At 34.7% G+C, this 17,610-nt stretch overlaps 1 protein-coding gene across 2 annotated transcripts in view; it reads left to right on the forward strand.

The window, feature by feature from the left end:
- The window catches only part of NIPBL (NIPBL cohesin loading factor), a 219,835-nt gene that overhangs the window by 87,290 nt on the left and 114,935 nt on the right, over positions 1–17,610 (forward strand). For both annotated transcript variants that reach the window (XM_089312739.1, XM_089312738.1), the window contains exons 2-6: positions 5,095–5,236; positions 7,207–7,372; positions 10,376–10,503; positions 13,233–13,332; positions 14,299–14,450. In XM_089312739.1, coding sequence (XP_089168865.1) covers positions 5,173–5,236; positions 7,207–7,372; positions 10,376–10,503; positions 13,233–13,332; positions 14,299–14,450 — 610 coding nt within the window. In that variant the 5' untranslated portion in view covers positions 5,095–5,172. The remainder of the gene's footprint in view (positions 1–5,094; positions 5,237–7,206; positions 7,373–10,375; positions 10,504–13,232; positions 13,333–14,298; positions 14,451–17,610) is intronic.

A 17,610-nucleotide genomic window follows, 5' to 3' on the forward strand; every position in this document is an offset into this window, starting at 1 on the left:
GAAACTGAGGTACAGTATGGAAGAGCTTGGATTCAAATCCCTATGGCTTTCTTTCTTCCTTAATTATATACTATGACTTTATTGATTGTACATCTTGATATTTAATTGGTGCACAATAAACTTTCATAATAACATTTATTATACCAATAATAATAAAATAACAATAATCTTATGTATTTTAGTTATGTGCTAGATGGCCTAGGTTTGACTCCTGCTTTATGACTTTATGCAAATTACTTACCATCTCTATACTTCAGATTCCTCATCAAACAAAATGGAAATATTAGTATCTAAGTGTTGTATGAGAATTAAAGCACATTAAAGTGTTTTTAACCTTTTTTTTTAACCTAATAGTGCTCAGTAAACATTAGTTATCTATTTCTCAATACTAAAATGCAGCACAGTGTTGCAGCAATACTGTATATATGTTTTTGAGCAAGTATGATTATTTCCCAGGGTATATTTCTAAACATTGAATTGTTGAGACAAGATTATACACATTTTAGGCTTTTCTATTGAGTGTATAGTAGCTCTCCAGAAGAGTTTATCTGCCATCAGATATTTTATTCCAAATCCATTTCAATTTTAGCATATTATTATAACTTCTATTGGTACTGTTTTGTTTGCATTTCTTTTGTTTGCTTGAGGAAATCATAAATTTTGAAGTGAAATTAATGAACAAAAAAATCGGAATATTTAAAAATCTTGGCAAGTATTTAGAGGTTCCCTTCAGATTGATAATGAACTAAATTGAGAATTTACTATTTTACCTTCTCCTAATTAAACATTCTTTTAATTAAATGTCATTCTTAAAATTATTCTATAAGTAATTTCTTTTTTTTTTTGTAATTTCTTATTATATTTTGTCTAATTTAGTTCTGAGCTTCACAACAGTTAAGGGTTTTTTTTTCTGCTTTTTATTGCCAATATTTATTTCTGTGACCTTATCACTTAAGTAATTGTAGGAAAGCAGACCTAAGATTTTAAGTACAGTTTGTAAGACTGTAGTGAAATACATACTGGAATATCAAATAATTTATAATAAATTTTTCAAAAGTAGAAATTATTTGCCTTGAAAAGACCCTGTTGTGTAATTCACCTGGTTCCTCCACTATTCCCCCAAATCTGTGTTCTGTTTAGCAGTAACACTGTTAACTTTGTATTATCACTCAGTGTGAGCCATGTAGTATCTCAGATTATTTACACATATTATTTAATTTCATTCTTATCTTACGAGGTAGGCCACTTTTCCCATTCTTCTGTTTCTTCACATCAGAGCTCTCATACTGTTTGTCTAGTGAACCACAATTTTAAAGACATTTTACCTAGACAGAAAGCAGTGTACAATGTACTGATACATTTGTCTTCCTTCATCTCTTTCAATGTTGATCTCAACCAACTAAATTTATTTTGTAGTCTTCTAATTGGTCAGCATTCCCAGAGTGTAAAGCCTTACCTTAATTGACAGTTCTCATTAAAGTTTTGGTTACTTTTTCATTTTGGACAGAGACAATGACTTTAAGCTTCATTTCATGAAAAACAGCTTACTGTCACAGAGCCAGACATCAAACATTATTTAACCCAGAGCCAGAAATGCTGTATTTTGTTAGTTGGGGTGTATATATTCATATTTAGAATTCTAGGATTACTGTTTCTTAATGAATTCTTGTGACCCCCTAGCAAGGTAGCAGCATTTCCACGGGTTATTCATCATCACTAAAATCTGTGACTCTTGGTGGCTTGTGTTGTGGCATATCATGTTAAGCTGCCTCTTGCATCACTGGCATCTCATATCAGAATACCAGTTGAGTCCCAACTGGTCCACTTCAGATCCACTTCCCTGCTAATGCCCTGAGAAGGTACCAAGAGATGGCTCAAGTATTTGAGCCCCTGCTACCCATGTGGGAGACCAAAATAAGTTCAGGGTTCCTGGCAGCAGCCTAGCCCAGTCCCAGCCATTGGAGCATTTGGGGAGTGAACCAGCAGATGAAAGGTCCTCTTTCTCTCTCTCATTCTTCCTTGCAAATAAATAAATCTTTATAACATTTACAGATCCATCTAAAATTTAAGTCCATTTCCTCTAGATTCCTCTTTAAACTTTTGGATTCTAGTGAAATTAGTTGAGCAGTGAGGTATAAATATATTTATTAATAATAATCTGAATATACAATAAAGTACTTTAAACCAAGCAACCATTGTTGTTCCCTTCCCCTTTACTCCTAGACCGGCGCCGTGGCTCACTTGGTTAATCCTCCGCCTGCAGCGCCGGCATCCCATATGGGCGCCGGTTCTAGTCCCAGTTGCTCCTCTTCCAGTCCAGCTCTCTGCTATGGCCCGGGAAGGCAGTGGAGGATGCCCAAGTGCTTGGGCTCCTGCACCTGCATGGGAGACCAGGAGGAAGCATCTGGCTCCTGGCTTCAGATCGGCACAGTGCCGGCCGTAGTGGCCATTTGGGGGGTGAACCAATGGAAGGAAGACCTGTCTCTGTCTATAACTCTACCTGTCAAATAAATTTAAAAAAATAATATCCCAATATATTGTTACATCACTAAGAAAAGCATAATCTGGTTCATAACTACATAGATTGTGCTTAGCCTAAAAAATCCTTATTTCTATGTTACTCACCTGAGACTTAGGGAAATAGAGTTAAATCGGGTAACCTATACTAAAACCTTCTAATCTGGCACTAGTATTGTGGTGTAGTATGTTAAGCTGCTGCCTGCAACACTGGCATCCCATATGGGTAACCAATTCAAGTCCCAGCTGCCTCACTTCTGATCCAGCTCCCTACTAATGTGCCTGGGAAAGCAGCAGAAGATGCCTTTTTAAGTGCTTGGGCACCTGCCACCAATATAGGAGACCCGAAAGGAGCTAATGGCTCTAAGCAGGAGCCTCTACAGCCATTTGGGTAGTAAACCAGCAGATAAAAGATCCCTCTCTTCTCTCTCTCTAACTCTGCCTTTCAAACAAAATAAATAACTTTAAAAAAAAATAAAGAAAGAAACCTCTAACTTATTGTTCTTTAAGTTCCTATTCTCTGAGTTGGCAACATGATCAGTTGTTACTTAATCTGCTTGAATATAGCAATTTACAGCAATTAATTTATATGATTATCAAGGTGTTTTGTAATGCTCAAATAATTTTCATTCAACAATTTTTCTATTAGTTACTAATCATAAGTTTGAACTTTTCTTGTTAGCATAAATATAAAGAAAAGTTCACTGTTTTGTTGGCTTCTATTAGGAGCTTTTAAATCCCAACCTATTTTTTAAGTCCTTGATCTGACTGGTACATATGCGGTGTTGCATTAAATTTCTTTAGTAATTGTTCAAGAGTTGTAATTTCAAAAAGTCCACAGAGTTGCAAAAGATAAAGGATAGCCAGTAGTAATTTCATCTTCTTAGGCTATTTCCTGTGCCATTTCCTTTCAGTGGGCTTCTACTAGCAAATTTTACATCAGTCATTTGTCAAAGGAAAGTAGTGTTTTTTCCTTGAGTTGACTTAGTAAAGAATGTACATAAAAAGGTCACTAAACTGTAAAGAAAAAAGAAATTATTGCCAAAGTCAAATAGACATCACTTCTGGATGGTGGTTCTATGAATGCTTACTTTGTAACTTTCAGACTCTGGCATACATGTTGCATATGCATTCTCAGTGCGTCTTGTGTTTATAATAAAAAGTTAAGGGAAAAGTGCCTTCGTAATTTTAACGTAAACTGCTTTTTCAAAAAATACTTGTTTGCAACGTTGCATTAACACACATGTGTAGGGGAACTTTTTCCTAGCGTGTGATTGTTTTGAAGTTTACAACTTAGAGGCCTCTTAAAAATAACTGATGAGCATATACAGCCTCAAAAAGAGATGTTAATAAGGAAGCAGTTTAGCTTTTCTATTTTGGCTCTGTGTTTTTGCTGATCTAAAGTAGAATCCTACTTATTTTATAACTTACTAAAAACAATTGTGATGATGTACATTATTAAAATGTTACTTTATCTACCTACCAAAAAAGTGCTTACTCAATAAGGTTAAAGCAGAAAAAAAAGTTCATGAGCCATACGTTGAATCTAAAATGAGAGAAATTAGGGGACATTGAACAGAATAAGGGAAAGGACAAATGCTCAACAGTTTTGTACAGTGTACTTGTATGTATATGTGTGTAAAGAGACTGAGAATTTCACTAGGATGACTACTAGATATTTAACCCAATTAAGTCATTTGTATGGAGAATAAAAATGTTAGTGCCTTTCTGTCTCATTTATGTAGTTGCATATTGATTATGTGGTAAATTTTTTATAAGCAGCATGCACTGATAGTTGGAGGACAAGGTAAGTGCATGCAAAAAATGAAGCAAGTTTCACAGATGTTACAAAGGACTATAAAATTATTTACTAAAAGAATAGATGTCATAAGTTCAGAGTGTATTGGTAAAAGGACTTTGGGATGAATTTGAAGTTTTCATGAAGTAGTGGGCATTTGCCCAAGATCTTGAAGAATTATTGAACTTGGAATAAAGTATGAATGAACTTCCTAGGTAGGAAGAATGTCTTAAGGAAGTACGTGTAGATGGGAAAACACAATGTGAATCTGGGAGAATCTAATTAGATAAACTTGATTGGGAAGAATGGTTTATGTAGGAAAGTGATGAGAATCATGGTTAGGAAGGCAAATTTAAGCTAAACTGTGAGATTGAAATGTTAATGTGCTTATAATGTGGAAGCAAATTACAGTGCTTGCCAAGTTTGAGTATTCCTGTCCAGCAACATACAGCCTAGTAGTTAAAAAAAGACAGACACTGGAGTTAGATTGCTTGAGTTTTAATTCTTGCTCCACTAGTTACTTTAAACTCCCTGTCAGTTAATTTCTTCACCAATGAAATGCAGAAAATAACACTACCTACCTTATTGTATTGTAATGAGATCTAAATTATGTTCATGTATGTGGAGCACTTGGAATTGCTTAAGTGGCATATAGATCATGACTATTATTACAAATATTGAACAGACAAAAGCAGAAATTTTTTTATAATGATGAGCATTTCCATAGTAGTACTGTATTTGATATTTTTCCACAAATAATTGTTTTTTGTATGTTGCAGTGTTGGGAAATGGGAAGTAATGACAGCTGGCACCTGAACTAAGTACTTTCATAGGCAACACCATTCCAGAACTTCAGGATGAATGGGGATATGCCCCATGTCCCCATCACTACTCTTGCGGGGATTGCTAGTCTCACAGACCGTAAGTTTGGTTAACTTATCTACTTTAAGTTGAATTGTGTGCTAATGCCTTTTAATGAAACTGTTATAAAAATTATCAATAGGTTGTAAGTATCAAAAAACTGTTAAGATTTTAAATTTTGAGTGTCAAGCATTTTTATTGCCTTTGATTTATTGCCATACATATGAAAGTAGAAAAATTTGTGTTACTAGCCAGTTACAGATAAACTTTAATTATGTGTTTACATCTAAGGACCCATTAAAAAGTAGTATGTGTTTGAAAAAAGGTCTTATGTGATAAAGGGGTAAACGCGAAAGTAAGGACAAAAGAAGATGACACAAAGCTTTGATATAAACCAGAAGTGGAAAAGCATGAGTTCGATTATAGGAGTTTATATAGACTACTAAAAATACATTTTTGAAAATGGTAACTGAAACTGCCCTTAGAAGAAGGAAGTTTAATAACCCAACCTATCTAATTTCTTAGTGATTTAAAAAAAAAAAAAAGATTTACTTATTTATTTGAAAGCCAGAGTTACAGAGAGGCGGGGGAGGGGGAGGGAGGGAGGGAGAATATGAATTCCATCCGCTGGTTCAGTCCCCAAATGGCTTCAACAGCCAGAGCTGGGCCAATCTGAACTCAGGAACCAGGAGCTTCTTCTGGGTCTCTCACATGGCTTCAGAAGCCCAAGCACTTGGGCCGTCTTCACTGCTCTCCCAGGCTTAGTGGAGAGCTGGATCAGAAGTGGAGCAGCTGGGATTTGAAATGGCATTCATATGGGATGCCAGTACTGCAGGCGGCAGCTTTCCCCGCTACACTACAGTGATGGCCTCCTCAGTGACGTTTATTTTGGACGTTACATTCAGTATTTGTTAGCATTTCTCATAGATATATTTATTAACAGCCTACTTTAGCAGTTACTAAGTTTAAAGAATATTTATCCAGATCAGTGTTTGGGAATCTGTGTATTTGAGGGATCTTCATAAAATTAATGGAAAATGTATATTATAGAAAAACTGCATGGATTTCAAAATTATTTTACACCAGGATAAACCTATCTTAAATTCCATTTTCCCATGAACTTTCTGAAGTACCATCCTACTTCTAAATTTCTTCCTAGCTTTTGTTCCTATCATTTCTGCTAGGCCTCATATTTTTTAAGTCTGTGTTCGGAGTGTGCTTCATTTATTAATATTTTGTTTCTTGGGTTTTTTTTTTTTTTAATGTAAAACCTGAGACTGGGCAGCATGATAATTATACTATGTACATGGTTAGAAATTAAGCCAGAAACAAAGACATCTGCCATTTTTGTTCTCTTAATCTTAAGTTTAGAGGCAAATGAACAAGTTTCCATTAGGTGAAGAGACATAAATAACTGAATTTAAACTACTCTAATTATTTATTTTCTTTTGTTTGCTATCAAAATAGATGGAAAGGAAAAAACTGTTTAAGAATTTATAACTGAGATCAGAATTCTTTAAATTTTTTTTTCAGAATCCTGTGAATGTTCTCTTGCTGATATATGCCATTTATTTTCATATATTCTTTAGTTTTTTAAAAATATATTACATGCCTGTATAATGAAGAGTCAGATATTGTTGTTTGGTTTGTGAGAGTTCAAGTGATTTGATAAATCTTATAAGCAAGAATAACTGAAGTAAATGAATTGTTTACCTTGGAAGTTACTTAATTTTTAACCTTACTCTTTTTGAGTAGTCAGATATCAGATTAATAAAAATTTAGGCAGTGAGAAGCAATCATGAATGTAAAGGAGATAAATTTTATTTTCAAAAAAGACTGTTATCTATTATGGCCATGTGATGTCTTGGGGAGTTTTATGGGATTGACTGAGGTTTACTTAGAGGGATGTCTTTTAATAATTTATTGTATTGATTAGTTATACTTATTTTCATTCCCAAAGTATACATAAGAACTAAAGAGACTTAAAGATAGTCATTCAGTTTCTAATAATCTGATTTTATTCCAAATAGTCCTGAACCAGCTGCCTCTTCCATCTCCTTTACCTGCTACTACTACAAAGAGCCTTCTCTTTAATGCAAGAATAGCAGAAGAGGTGAACTGCCTTTTGGCCTGTAGGGATGACAATTTGATTTCACAGCTTGTCCATAGCCTCAACCAGGTATCAACAGATCACATGTAAGTACAATCAAATTTACATCTAAAATACAGCAAAAAGTTTTGATCTTACTAACAATATTCCTGGTTTTATTCTGTTGTTTCAAAAAATTTTGGATATTTGGAGGGTTTTTTGTTGTTGTATTTTTTAACATATTTGAGACCGTAAGTTTTTAAGAATGACCTGGGATCTGGGGCCAGCGCCGTGGCTCACTTGGTTAATCCTCCGCCTGCGGCGCCAGCATCCCATATGGGTGCCGGGTTCTAGTCCCAGTTGCTCCTCTTCCAGTCCAGCTCTCTGCTGTGGCCTGGGAAGGCAGAGGAGGATGGCCCAAGTGTTTGGGCCCCTGCACCCGCATGAGAGACCAGGAGGAGGCATCTGGCTCCTGGCTTCAGATGGGTGCAGTGTGCCAGGAAAAAAAAAAAAAAAAAAATGACCTGGGATCTATAAGTTTTCCAGACATCCAAAGTTGTCCAAGAAAGCATCTCCCTTTTTTATAGTATTGCAGTCACTAAAGTTCCCAGACACTTTGGATTTTGTTGCTAGCTTTATTTGGAATAGACTTAAAGTGCTTTTCATAAGTATATAAGGAACTCAAGGACTAACTATGAAAGATGAAAATGAAGTTTTCCTTAATATACTGTAATACCTGAACATACATATGCATTTACAGTCTTTTTGAGATAAAACTGACTTAAATATATGGCACACTTATAGATATTTTGTACATTTACTTTTTAAAATTCATTTTTCTGTAACAAAAACAATGTTACAACAACATGTAATATCATTAAAAATTACATAAAGAGTTAAGATCTCTCACTGTTGTCCCATCATATCCCATCACAAAGTGGTAGTGATGTGTCCTTCCTTTTTTGTTTTTCTTAAATATTCATTATTTAAGGAAATGAGGTTTGGTGTTTGGTGCAGCAGTTAAGCCACTGCTTGGGAAGCCTGCATCCTGTTGGAGTGCCTGGGTTCAAGTCGTGGCTTTACTCTCAGTTCCAGCTTCCTGCTGAAACACACCCTGGAAGGCAGCAGATGATGACTCAAGTAGTCATCCCAACCCATATGGGAGACCCAGATTGAGTTTCTGGCTCCCGGTTTTAGCCTGACCCAATCCTAGATGTTGAGGGCATTCGGAGAGTGAACCAGTGGGTAGACGATCTCTCTCTTTTCTTCTCCACCACCTTCAAATAGATTCTTAAAAACTTTTTTTATTAAAAAGATGATAACATAGAAATAAACTGACTTTATATAATTTTTTTAAGATTTTATTTATTTATTTAGCCACAGACAGTGAGAAGGAGAGACAGAGAGGTCTTCCATCCACTGGTTCACTCTCCAGTTGGCCACAACAGCTGGAGCTGGGCCAATCCGAAGCCAGGAGCCAGGAGCTTCCACTGGGACTATCCACTGCTTTCCCAGGCCTTAGCAGGGAGCTAGACTGGAAGAGGAGCAGCCAGGACTAGAACCAGCACCCATATGGGATGCCAGCACTGAAGGCGGAGGATTAACCTGTGCCACAGCACTGATCCCATTTTTTTTTTTTTTTTTTTTTTAAGAAAACGGGGATAAAGCTCATTATATTGGAGACGTCTCAACCATTAGATGCAGTGCAATGCATATTTTGGGTCCATTTTTAAGATGATGACTCTGAAGTGAAATACTAAGTGTGGATTTTCTGATGCAGAAACAAAATTGATTCCTTAAAATCAGGAAGAAATACATTATTTTGTCACTACAGAAAGTCAGCAGTGTCTAATATTACATCATTTCTTATGCCTGTGCACATTCAACAGTTTTCCTTAAATATAAAGAGATACGGAAATAGCGCATATGTGAGATGGCTTAAAAAAGTTCATAGAAAATTAATTAAGTGATAATGTAGTTTTCCAAGAACTTTTCCAAGACCCCTTGTACAAAGGAGTGCTACATTAAAGTTGTACCCAGGGCAGGTATTGTGCCTCAGCAGCTTAAGCCTATGCTTGGGATGCCTGAATCCCATATTGGAGTGCTGATTCATGTCTTGATACCTCCACTTCCAATCCAGTTTTCCGCTAATGCATCCTGGGAGACAGACTCAAGTGTCTGGTCCCCTGTCACCCAGTTGGTATATTCAAATGGCATTCTAAGCTGCTGGCTTTGGCCTGGCCTTGCCCTGATTGGTGTAAGCATTTGGGGAGTGAACCAGCAAATGGAAGATCTCTTGTCTTTTTTTTACTCTCTGTCTCTCTGTTTCTGTCTCTACCTTTCAAGTAGGTGGAAATAAAGAAACATTTGCAAAAGAAAAACATGCCCCCAGAAATTTATTAAATCTTAGCATTGAACACCAACTTTGTAAGTCTTTATTATTAGACCTAGTGAACACTGCCTATATTTAATTTTGGTACCATTTTCCATGGTATATTTTGCTGTGTACTGTGAAGTTTATTGAAAGTTATTACTTCATTTAATCATGTGTTTGGGTTTTTCTCCCTGCTGACTTCATTTGAGATAACAGTGTAAGATGGACAAACCACATAAACTTGTCTTAATATGGTAACAGTATTCCATTTGGAAGCCATCCTCAGAAAGTTAGATTTTCATTCATATTTAGATGCAAGGGAAAAAAATACATTCAAAACCCTGAAATCAGTTCTTTTTCATGATTATCACTTCTCTACCTTTCTGTTATTTCGAATTTAGAATAAACTCTATTTTCTGTTTTAAAACTAATTGAACATGTGCTCCCTTCAGCACACATATGAAACAAACTAATTGAACATTCTTCAATAAACTAATAGCACCATAAAATAATGTTTTTATCTTTTTCACATGTGTAAAATAAAATGCAAAAAAGGGAAGTTATTCATAAAAGAACTGTCATTTTTGCTAATTCTATTTCAAAGATACCATCTTGAAAAGTCTATATGGTTAGATGTTCTCATCTTTAAAAGTCTGTGTGCTTAGATATTTTTTCCATAGTCTCTTAATAAATCATAATTACTTTTAATTTTTCATATTTATTTTTTTAATGCCAGAGAGTTGAAAGATAACCTTGGCAGTGATGATCCTGAAGGCGATATACCAGTCTTATTGCAGGCTGTCCTGGCAAGGAGTCCTAACGTTTTCAGGGAGAAAAGCATGCAGAACAGATATGTACAAAGTGGTGAGATTCTTAATTATTGAATTTTATAGTATTTTTATGGGTTCTGTATCAAGACTTGTTTTACATGTAATTGAGTTTAAATGCCTCAACAGCTGATCTACTGTCTAGGAAATGCTGTGTTTATATCTTGAATCAAGCCAAGGCCAAGAAAGAAAGTAAATAATATTCTTGTAGTTTAATATATAGCTAAATTCCTTGGAAATTAAAACTTTTTGCATTTTGTTAAATATTTCAGAATGTACTTATTCAAAGAGCTTTTGAATTTATTTTAGAAAATGATAAAATGGATTGAAGTCTTTGATTAATCCCAATAATAAAAATACTCATAAAGTTTTTGAACATGTAATGTGTGTATATATAACTACACCAGATCTTAATTTTAGTAATAATTAGTATTATATTCATGATCATCTAGTAATTGATTGAATTTTCATACTGCTTTAGCAGCAGAAAAAGTATTAAAACAATAATAAAAATACTATATTCAACATTTAGTACTGTTGCAATAGGGCCATTGTTCTGTTCTGAAGCTTACTGAATTTGACAAGCCCAAGTGCATGGTTAGGTCCACAGATTTGAGGAGAGAATAGTTTAGACCAATCAGGAAGGTGTGACATAGTTAACTGATTGATTATACAAGAATATTGCCAAATTCATTCTGGCTTGCTATATTGGCAGCGCCTCCATGAAGCTTTCTGTTTTGTTTTCTGCTTTTTAGTTTAGTTTAGTTTTTAAAATAGTATTGATGTTGATCTTTGGTAGGTTTGGGTGTGTTTTTAATGCAATTACATAGTTACTATCTATTCCTCAAAATACAGCCAAAGGAATGCTTCTGCCCAACTTACCTTTCAGCAAATTGAGGGTAGGGTTGTGCCTTCACCAGCACTCATAAGCTAGGCACAGATAGGAATGATGAAAGAAAACTAGAGTTTTGAATGCTTTCTTGAAACACGTTGAAACTGAAAGAAAATAATGGAGATAATTGGGAAAAATACTAGTGTAATGGAAGTATTATGTCTGACAGCATGCAGGTAAATATGAATATGCTTCAAAATGTTCGTGGGAAATGGAACTGAAAGTTGTACATTGTCTTGGAATTTTTTGAAAACCCCCACCTTACATAATATTAAAGGAAATCTGCCAAGGCTACAAATATGATGTTTGTGTAATCTTTACTTTCGAGTATTTAATTTGGATAGTAAAACATTCTATTAGAAACTTTTGAGCTACTCATCTGTCAGTTATATATTTTGTGTTTATATTATATATTCTTATTTTTAGTCCAAAATATTGTTTGATTTCTACATATCCTATTTTTTAAGAACATAAAGTAGTATTTAATATTAACAGATTAATTGCCTGTTATGATTTTTTTAAAAGCATTTTCCTGGTGATATACAGCTTAAAATTTTTAAGTATGATTTTTTTATTGGTAAATGTAAATGTGAGTTTCACACATGGAAAAAATATTATATAGATCACTTTTTTCATAATTCTTTGAAACTTTGAGTTCATGGGAAGGACTATTTGAACTTTATGTACTCCTTTTATTTAGAAAGCCATTGCTTTACAACTAGGAATGTCACTTGTCCCAGTGATTACTGTTAAATTGATAGGACAGGGAGAGGGAAGGAAGTTTTCATCAAGTATTGTCCCCTTACTCCCCGCCATGCCCTGAAGAAAAAAAAATCCAGCAACAATAATTATGATAATTATTAAACTATGGAACAAAATTACTTATATTAAATTTGAGTTGGAAAAGAAAGCTCATAAGTTGAATTTCAGATTATATAAGAAAATACGCTACCAGTGATAGACTTTGAGGTGATTTTGAACCCCAATTCCATTCAGCCACTGCTTTAGAGCTATAAGTCCTTCTGTAATATTCCTAACCAGTGAACATGTAACTTCTCTTTGAATATTTCTGGAGAAAGGCATTTTTTCTATCAATAGCAGGAAATGAAATTTAGGGATATAATTTAAGAATAGTTCTAGAAATAAGACAATTGAAGGCTAGTTAATCATGGATTTCATCTGTGATTTTAAAATATCTAAGTAACTGAATTTTTCTACACTGCCTGTATAACAAAATGCCATTTTCTAACAAATGGGGAACAATGTCTACCTTGAAAAAATCTGAAAATCTGAAAGTTATCCTCACATTTTCATTCGTATGTGGCAAGGAGTGATTGCAGAAGGAATAAATGCATTCTGTTGTGTTGCAAAGGCTTTCAGATGGAAATTTCAGGAACTCAAACTTTAGGCCATAAATGAAGTATTTTCTAGGGCCTCTGAAGCACAGTGAAACAGCCAGCTTTGTGAACTTGTTTCCACACATGGAAAATACGTGTGATAAAGTATTCCATACATTAAAATAAATTCCTATAGACCTATTATAGTTGGAAGTGTGTGGTGTTGGAAACGGATTTGATAAAGTCACTTCTAAAAATTCTTTTCAGTTCTGAGACTGGATGATAGAACATTGAATAAACAAGTAAAATTTAAAAATAATAATATTTATTTCTGGTTCTAGATTAGTTATATACAAAAGTGATGTTTTAGTGAATATTGATCGTGCTTTAAATTTATACTTTATAGGATCTGTATGTTGCTCTTCAAATTGAAAGCATTGGTCAAAAAAAGAACTTTTGAATATTAGTGAAAGAATGATTGACTTAAATATATACTGTTAGAAAAAAATAACATTTAATGTTTTTTTGTGCATATAGGAATGATGATGTCTCAGTACAAACTTTCTCAGAATTCCATGCACAGTAGTCCTGCATCTTCCAATTATCAACAAACCACTATCTCACATAGCCCCTCCAGGTAAAAAAAAAAAAAAAAAGAGTATGTATCTCATTTATTAAATGTCTTCTGTGGTGAATATACTTGTGATTATAAAGTGTATACATTTAAATAATGGTGAATTATATGTAGTTAAAGAGTTGACATGCTTGGTCTTAAATAGCAATCTACATGAACATTTGTCTTAATGTTTTATATGGAAATACTCCACTATACTAATGGAAGTAGATGCCATCTTAAATAATTTAATTACTATTGTGTTTAAAATATATAAGAAAATTTATAGCGTAAACTTGCTGTTGTTGTTAAAGATTTATTTTTTATTTATTTGAAAGGCAGAGTTACAGAGAGAGGGGGAGAGACAGAACTCTTCCATCCACTGGTTCACTCTCCAAATGTCCATAACAGACAGGGCTGGACCAGACTAAACCAGGAACCTGGAGCTTCTTCTGTGTCTCCCACATGTGTGGAGTGACCCAAGCACTTTGGGCCATCTTCTGCTGCCTTCCCAGGCACATTAGCAGGGAGCTGGATCAGAAGTGGGTCAGCCAGGTCCCAAACCAGCATCCATATGGGATGTCAGCATTGCAGGTGGCAGCTTAACCTGCTATGCCACAATGCTGGCTCCTTATAGAACTTATTTTAGGGGGCATGGGTGTACATACCATAAACAGCTTGATATTTTTATATATGTAAGTTAAATTAGTTTCCTCAGCTTTTACATTAGTATAGCTCTTAGATTATGAGTTATGAATGATTTTTATGTTGACTGTTCTAGATTAGTTATATACAAAAGTGATGTTTTAGTGAATGTTGATTGTGCTTTAAATTTATACTTTTATGTGTACTTGGATTTCACTAAATCCAAAATTTTTGTGTTTACATATTTTTATGATATATGGAGTTCAAGGATTATATGACAGTGAAATTTCAAAAAACAGCATATTTATTTCATTTCCTAATCTTTATTTGGGTTTTGGGTTTCAGCCGGTTTGTGCCACCACAGACAAGCTCTGGGAACAGATTTATGCCACAACAAAATAGCCCAGTGCCTAGTCCATATGCCCCACAAAGCCCTGCAGGATACATGCCATATTCCCATCCTTCAAGTTATACAACACATCCACAGATGCAGCAAGGTAAGAACGTTGTTTGTTACTTGACTAGGAATACGTGGTTACCTATAATTCCATCCAAACTAGTTTTTTTTCTTTTTATACTCTTTAAAACACAAACTAAAGTGTTATACTATATAATTGTCAAAAAATCTTTTTTAAAATATACAAGCTACATAATGAAAAATGAAAAACATACAGATTAAATTGTTAAAATAGATCATTTATTGTATGAGAATTCATGATTTAGAAAGTGAAAGGCTCCTTGGGTTAGGTTAATATATAATTGATTATTTAGTTAGGAAATTGAGAATTAGTTTTTTATCTGACTTTCTTATAGAAACACTAAACCAAAGAATTGTAAAGTATACACTATGAAAAGATCTTGGTATAATTAATAAGATTAGATGCAGAAATTTCTGGGGTTAGATTATTAGTTCTCAGTCTATTTTTCTCACTATCATAATGTTGATACCATTTTTAAAAGTTATATTATGTTGAGGTATATTTTTTTCTTTTTTTTTTTTTTTTAAAGATTTTTTTTTTTATTTATTTGAAAGAGAGAGAGAGAGAAAGAAGTCTTCCATCCAATGGTTCACTCCCCAATTGGCCTCAATGACTGGAGCTGTGCCAATCCAAAGTCAGGAGCCAGGAGCTTCCTCCAGGTCTCCCATGTGGGTGCAGGGAACCAAGCACTTGGGCCATCCTCCACTGCTTTCCCAGGCCATAGCAGAGAGCTGGATCAGTGGAGCAGCCAGTACTGGAACCGGCGCCCATATGGGATGCCAACACCGCAGGCGATGACTTTACCCTCTATGCTACAGCGCCAGCCCCCTGTGTAGATTCTTAATATTAATATACACAAGGTGTGAGGAACATTTTAGATGTAATGAATCAGGAAAAATGTCAAAAGGACACATTTGTTTCTTATGTAAATATCCATGTACACATGAGTATTTGTAGAAGAGAACATAAATTTTTACTCTATAAATACTGTAATGATGATTTTTTTATCAAAATAAACTTAGCTTGTCCAAAAGAATATTTAAAATCATAAAATCAAGAGAAATGTGGTTTAAGGACCTTTCAGTAATGAATAATTTCTTGGAAATGCTCAGTTACTTGAGGACAAATAGATAGGTCAGTAGGAGAGAAAACAATATAGAAATAAGGCAGTTTAGAGTATGAGGAAGATAACATTTAAAACTTTTTCAGGATCATAAAAAGTTTTAACCATGCACAGGGAGAGCCCCTTACCAGTAAGTATCATGATATTTTCCTTTAAATACATCTGCTAAGGTGATTTCTACTATATAAATACCCCTGTAAAAAAATTACAGACCGCTCTTAGTTTCATTTAATATCCAGTCTATGTTTAATTTTCACCAGTTGTCATAAGTATGTCTTGGTTGTTTTTCTTTTCAATGTATTATCTAGTTTTTCATGCATAGCACTTGTTTTTTGCCTCTTTTGTTATTTTTGTTTTTTAAAGATTTATTTATTTGAAAGAGTGGCAGAGAGAGAGAGAGAAAGAGGTCTTCCATCTGATGCTTCACTCCCCAGTTGGCCGCAACGGCCAGAGCCACACCGGTCCGAAGCCAGGAGCCAGGAGCCGGGAGCTTCTTCCGGGTCTCCCACGTGGGTGCAGGGGCCCGAGCACTTGGGCCATCTTCTACTGCTTTCCCAGGCCATAGCAGAGCGCTGGATCGGAAGAGGAGCAGCCGGGACTAGAACCGGCTTCCATATGGGATGCTGGCTCTTCAGGCCAGGACGTTAACTTGCTGCACCACTGCGCAGGCCCTTGTTGTTTTTTTTATTTTTTATTTTTTTTTTATTTATTTGAAAGAGTTACAGAGGAGTGGAGAGAGAGGGAGAGGGAGAGGGAGAGAGGTCTTCCGTCTGCTGGCTTACTTCCCAAACAGCTGCAACAGCCTCAGCCAATCTGAAGCCAGGAGCTTCTTCCCGGTCTCCCACGTGGGTGTAGGGCCCCAAGGAGTTGGGCCATCCTTCATTGCTTTCCCAGGCACATTAGCAGCAAGTTGGATCTGAAGTGGAAGAGCTAGGATGCCAGTGCTGCAGGCCAGGGCTTTAACCACTGTACCACAGCGTCGGCCCCCTCTTTTGGTTATTTTAATCTAAAACATTCCTATGCCTTTTCCCCTGCATGACACTAATTTTTTTGAAGAGTATCTGTTGCTTTTGTTGAGAATATCACATATTCTATACTTCACTGTTTTTTTTTTAGTTTGGTTTAATTTGTTCATGTAAATCATATATTTTCTTTGAACTCGAAGTTAGCTTTAAAGCTTCTGTTAGTTTTCATTATTGTCTTTTTGGCAAAAGCATTGCATATATAATACTGTGCACTTTATATTGCCTAACATAAGAAGGCCAGGTGGGCCCATTATTAATAATATTAAGATGATGACCATCTGATGATCTCACTATTGTGAAAGTACAGTTTATCTTTTAATGAAAGGATTTAGCATCCAGTGATTCTCATTTCATCAGTTTTTACTTCGGTCATTGGAAAATGATGATGATTAGAATTCTGTCATTCCAAAGATGACATCCTTAAATCCGTGTATGAAAATGGATTATTTAATAAATTATGTTGATAATTTTTTAGGCCTTTTTGAAATTTTAGTTTGTTTCTTGCATCACTTAGAGCAAAAATTAATAGAAGAAAAATATGGGCAAAGTTTGCTAATCTTAGAGGTGAGAAGATGTTACTTGTAGGAAGATTAAAAACCTAGAGTCAAGAATTCAGAAAAATAGATTATAAATTTCTATGTAAGAGAAGGGAACTTGAATATGTAAAAAATATGTAAACAAATAAATATGGAACTAACAATTATATAAATATGAAGTATTTTTAATATACTGTGGTCCTATATATATAGACTGATAACAAAAAGACAAAGAAGTAAAAAGGCAATTTACTGAAAAAGAGCAGCAATTGGATACAGAAAGGTTTAATAGATGCATGAAATTATGGTCAGTTTGGCTCACTAAGAGATACAATTAAATTGAATGAAATTTTGTGTTAAATTTTTAGACATTTTGTAGTCTCCATAGGAGTATTAATTGGTATTACTGTTTTGGAGAGGAGTTTGACATTGTCTGTCTTAATTTAAAATTCATATACTTCACTCAAGTTAAAATCTGCCTTTCTTAGAAGTAG

Source organism: Oryctolagus cuniculus, chromosome 14 (genome assembly GCF_051225735.1).
Source record: "Oryctolagus cuniculus isolate XC-2025 breed Fujian yellow rabbit chromosome 14, ASM5122573v1, whole genome shotgun sequence".
NCBI lineage: Eukaryota > Metazoa > Chordata > Mammalia > Lagomorpha > Leporidae > Oryctolagus > Oryctolagus cuniculus.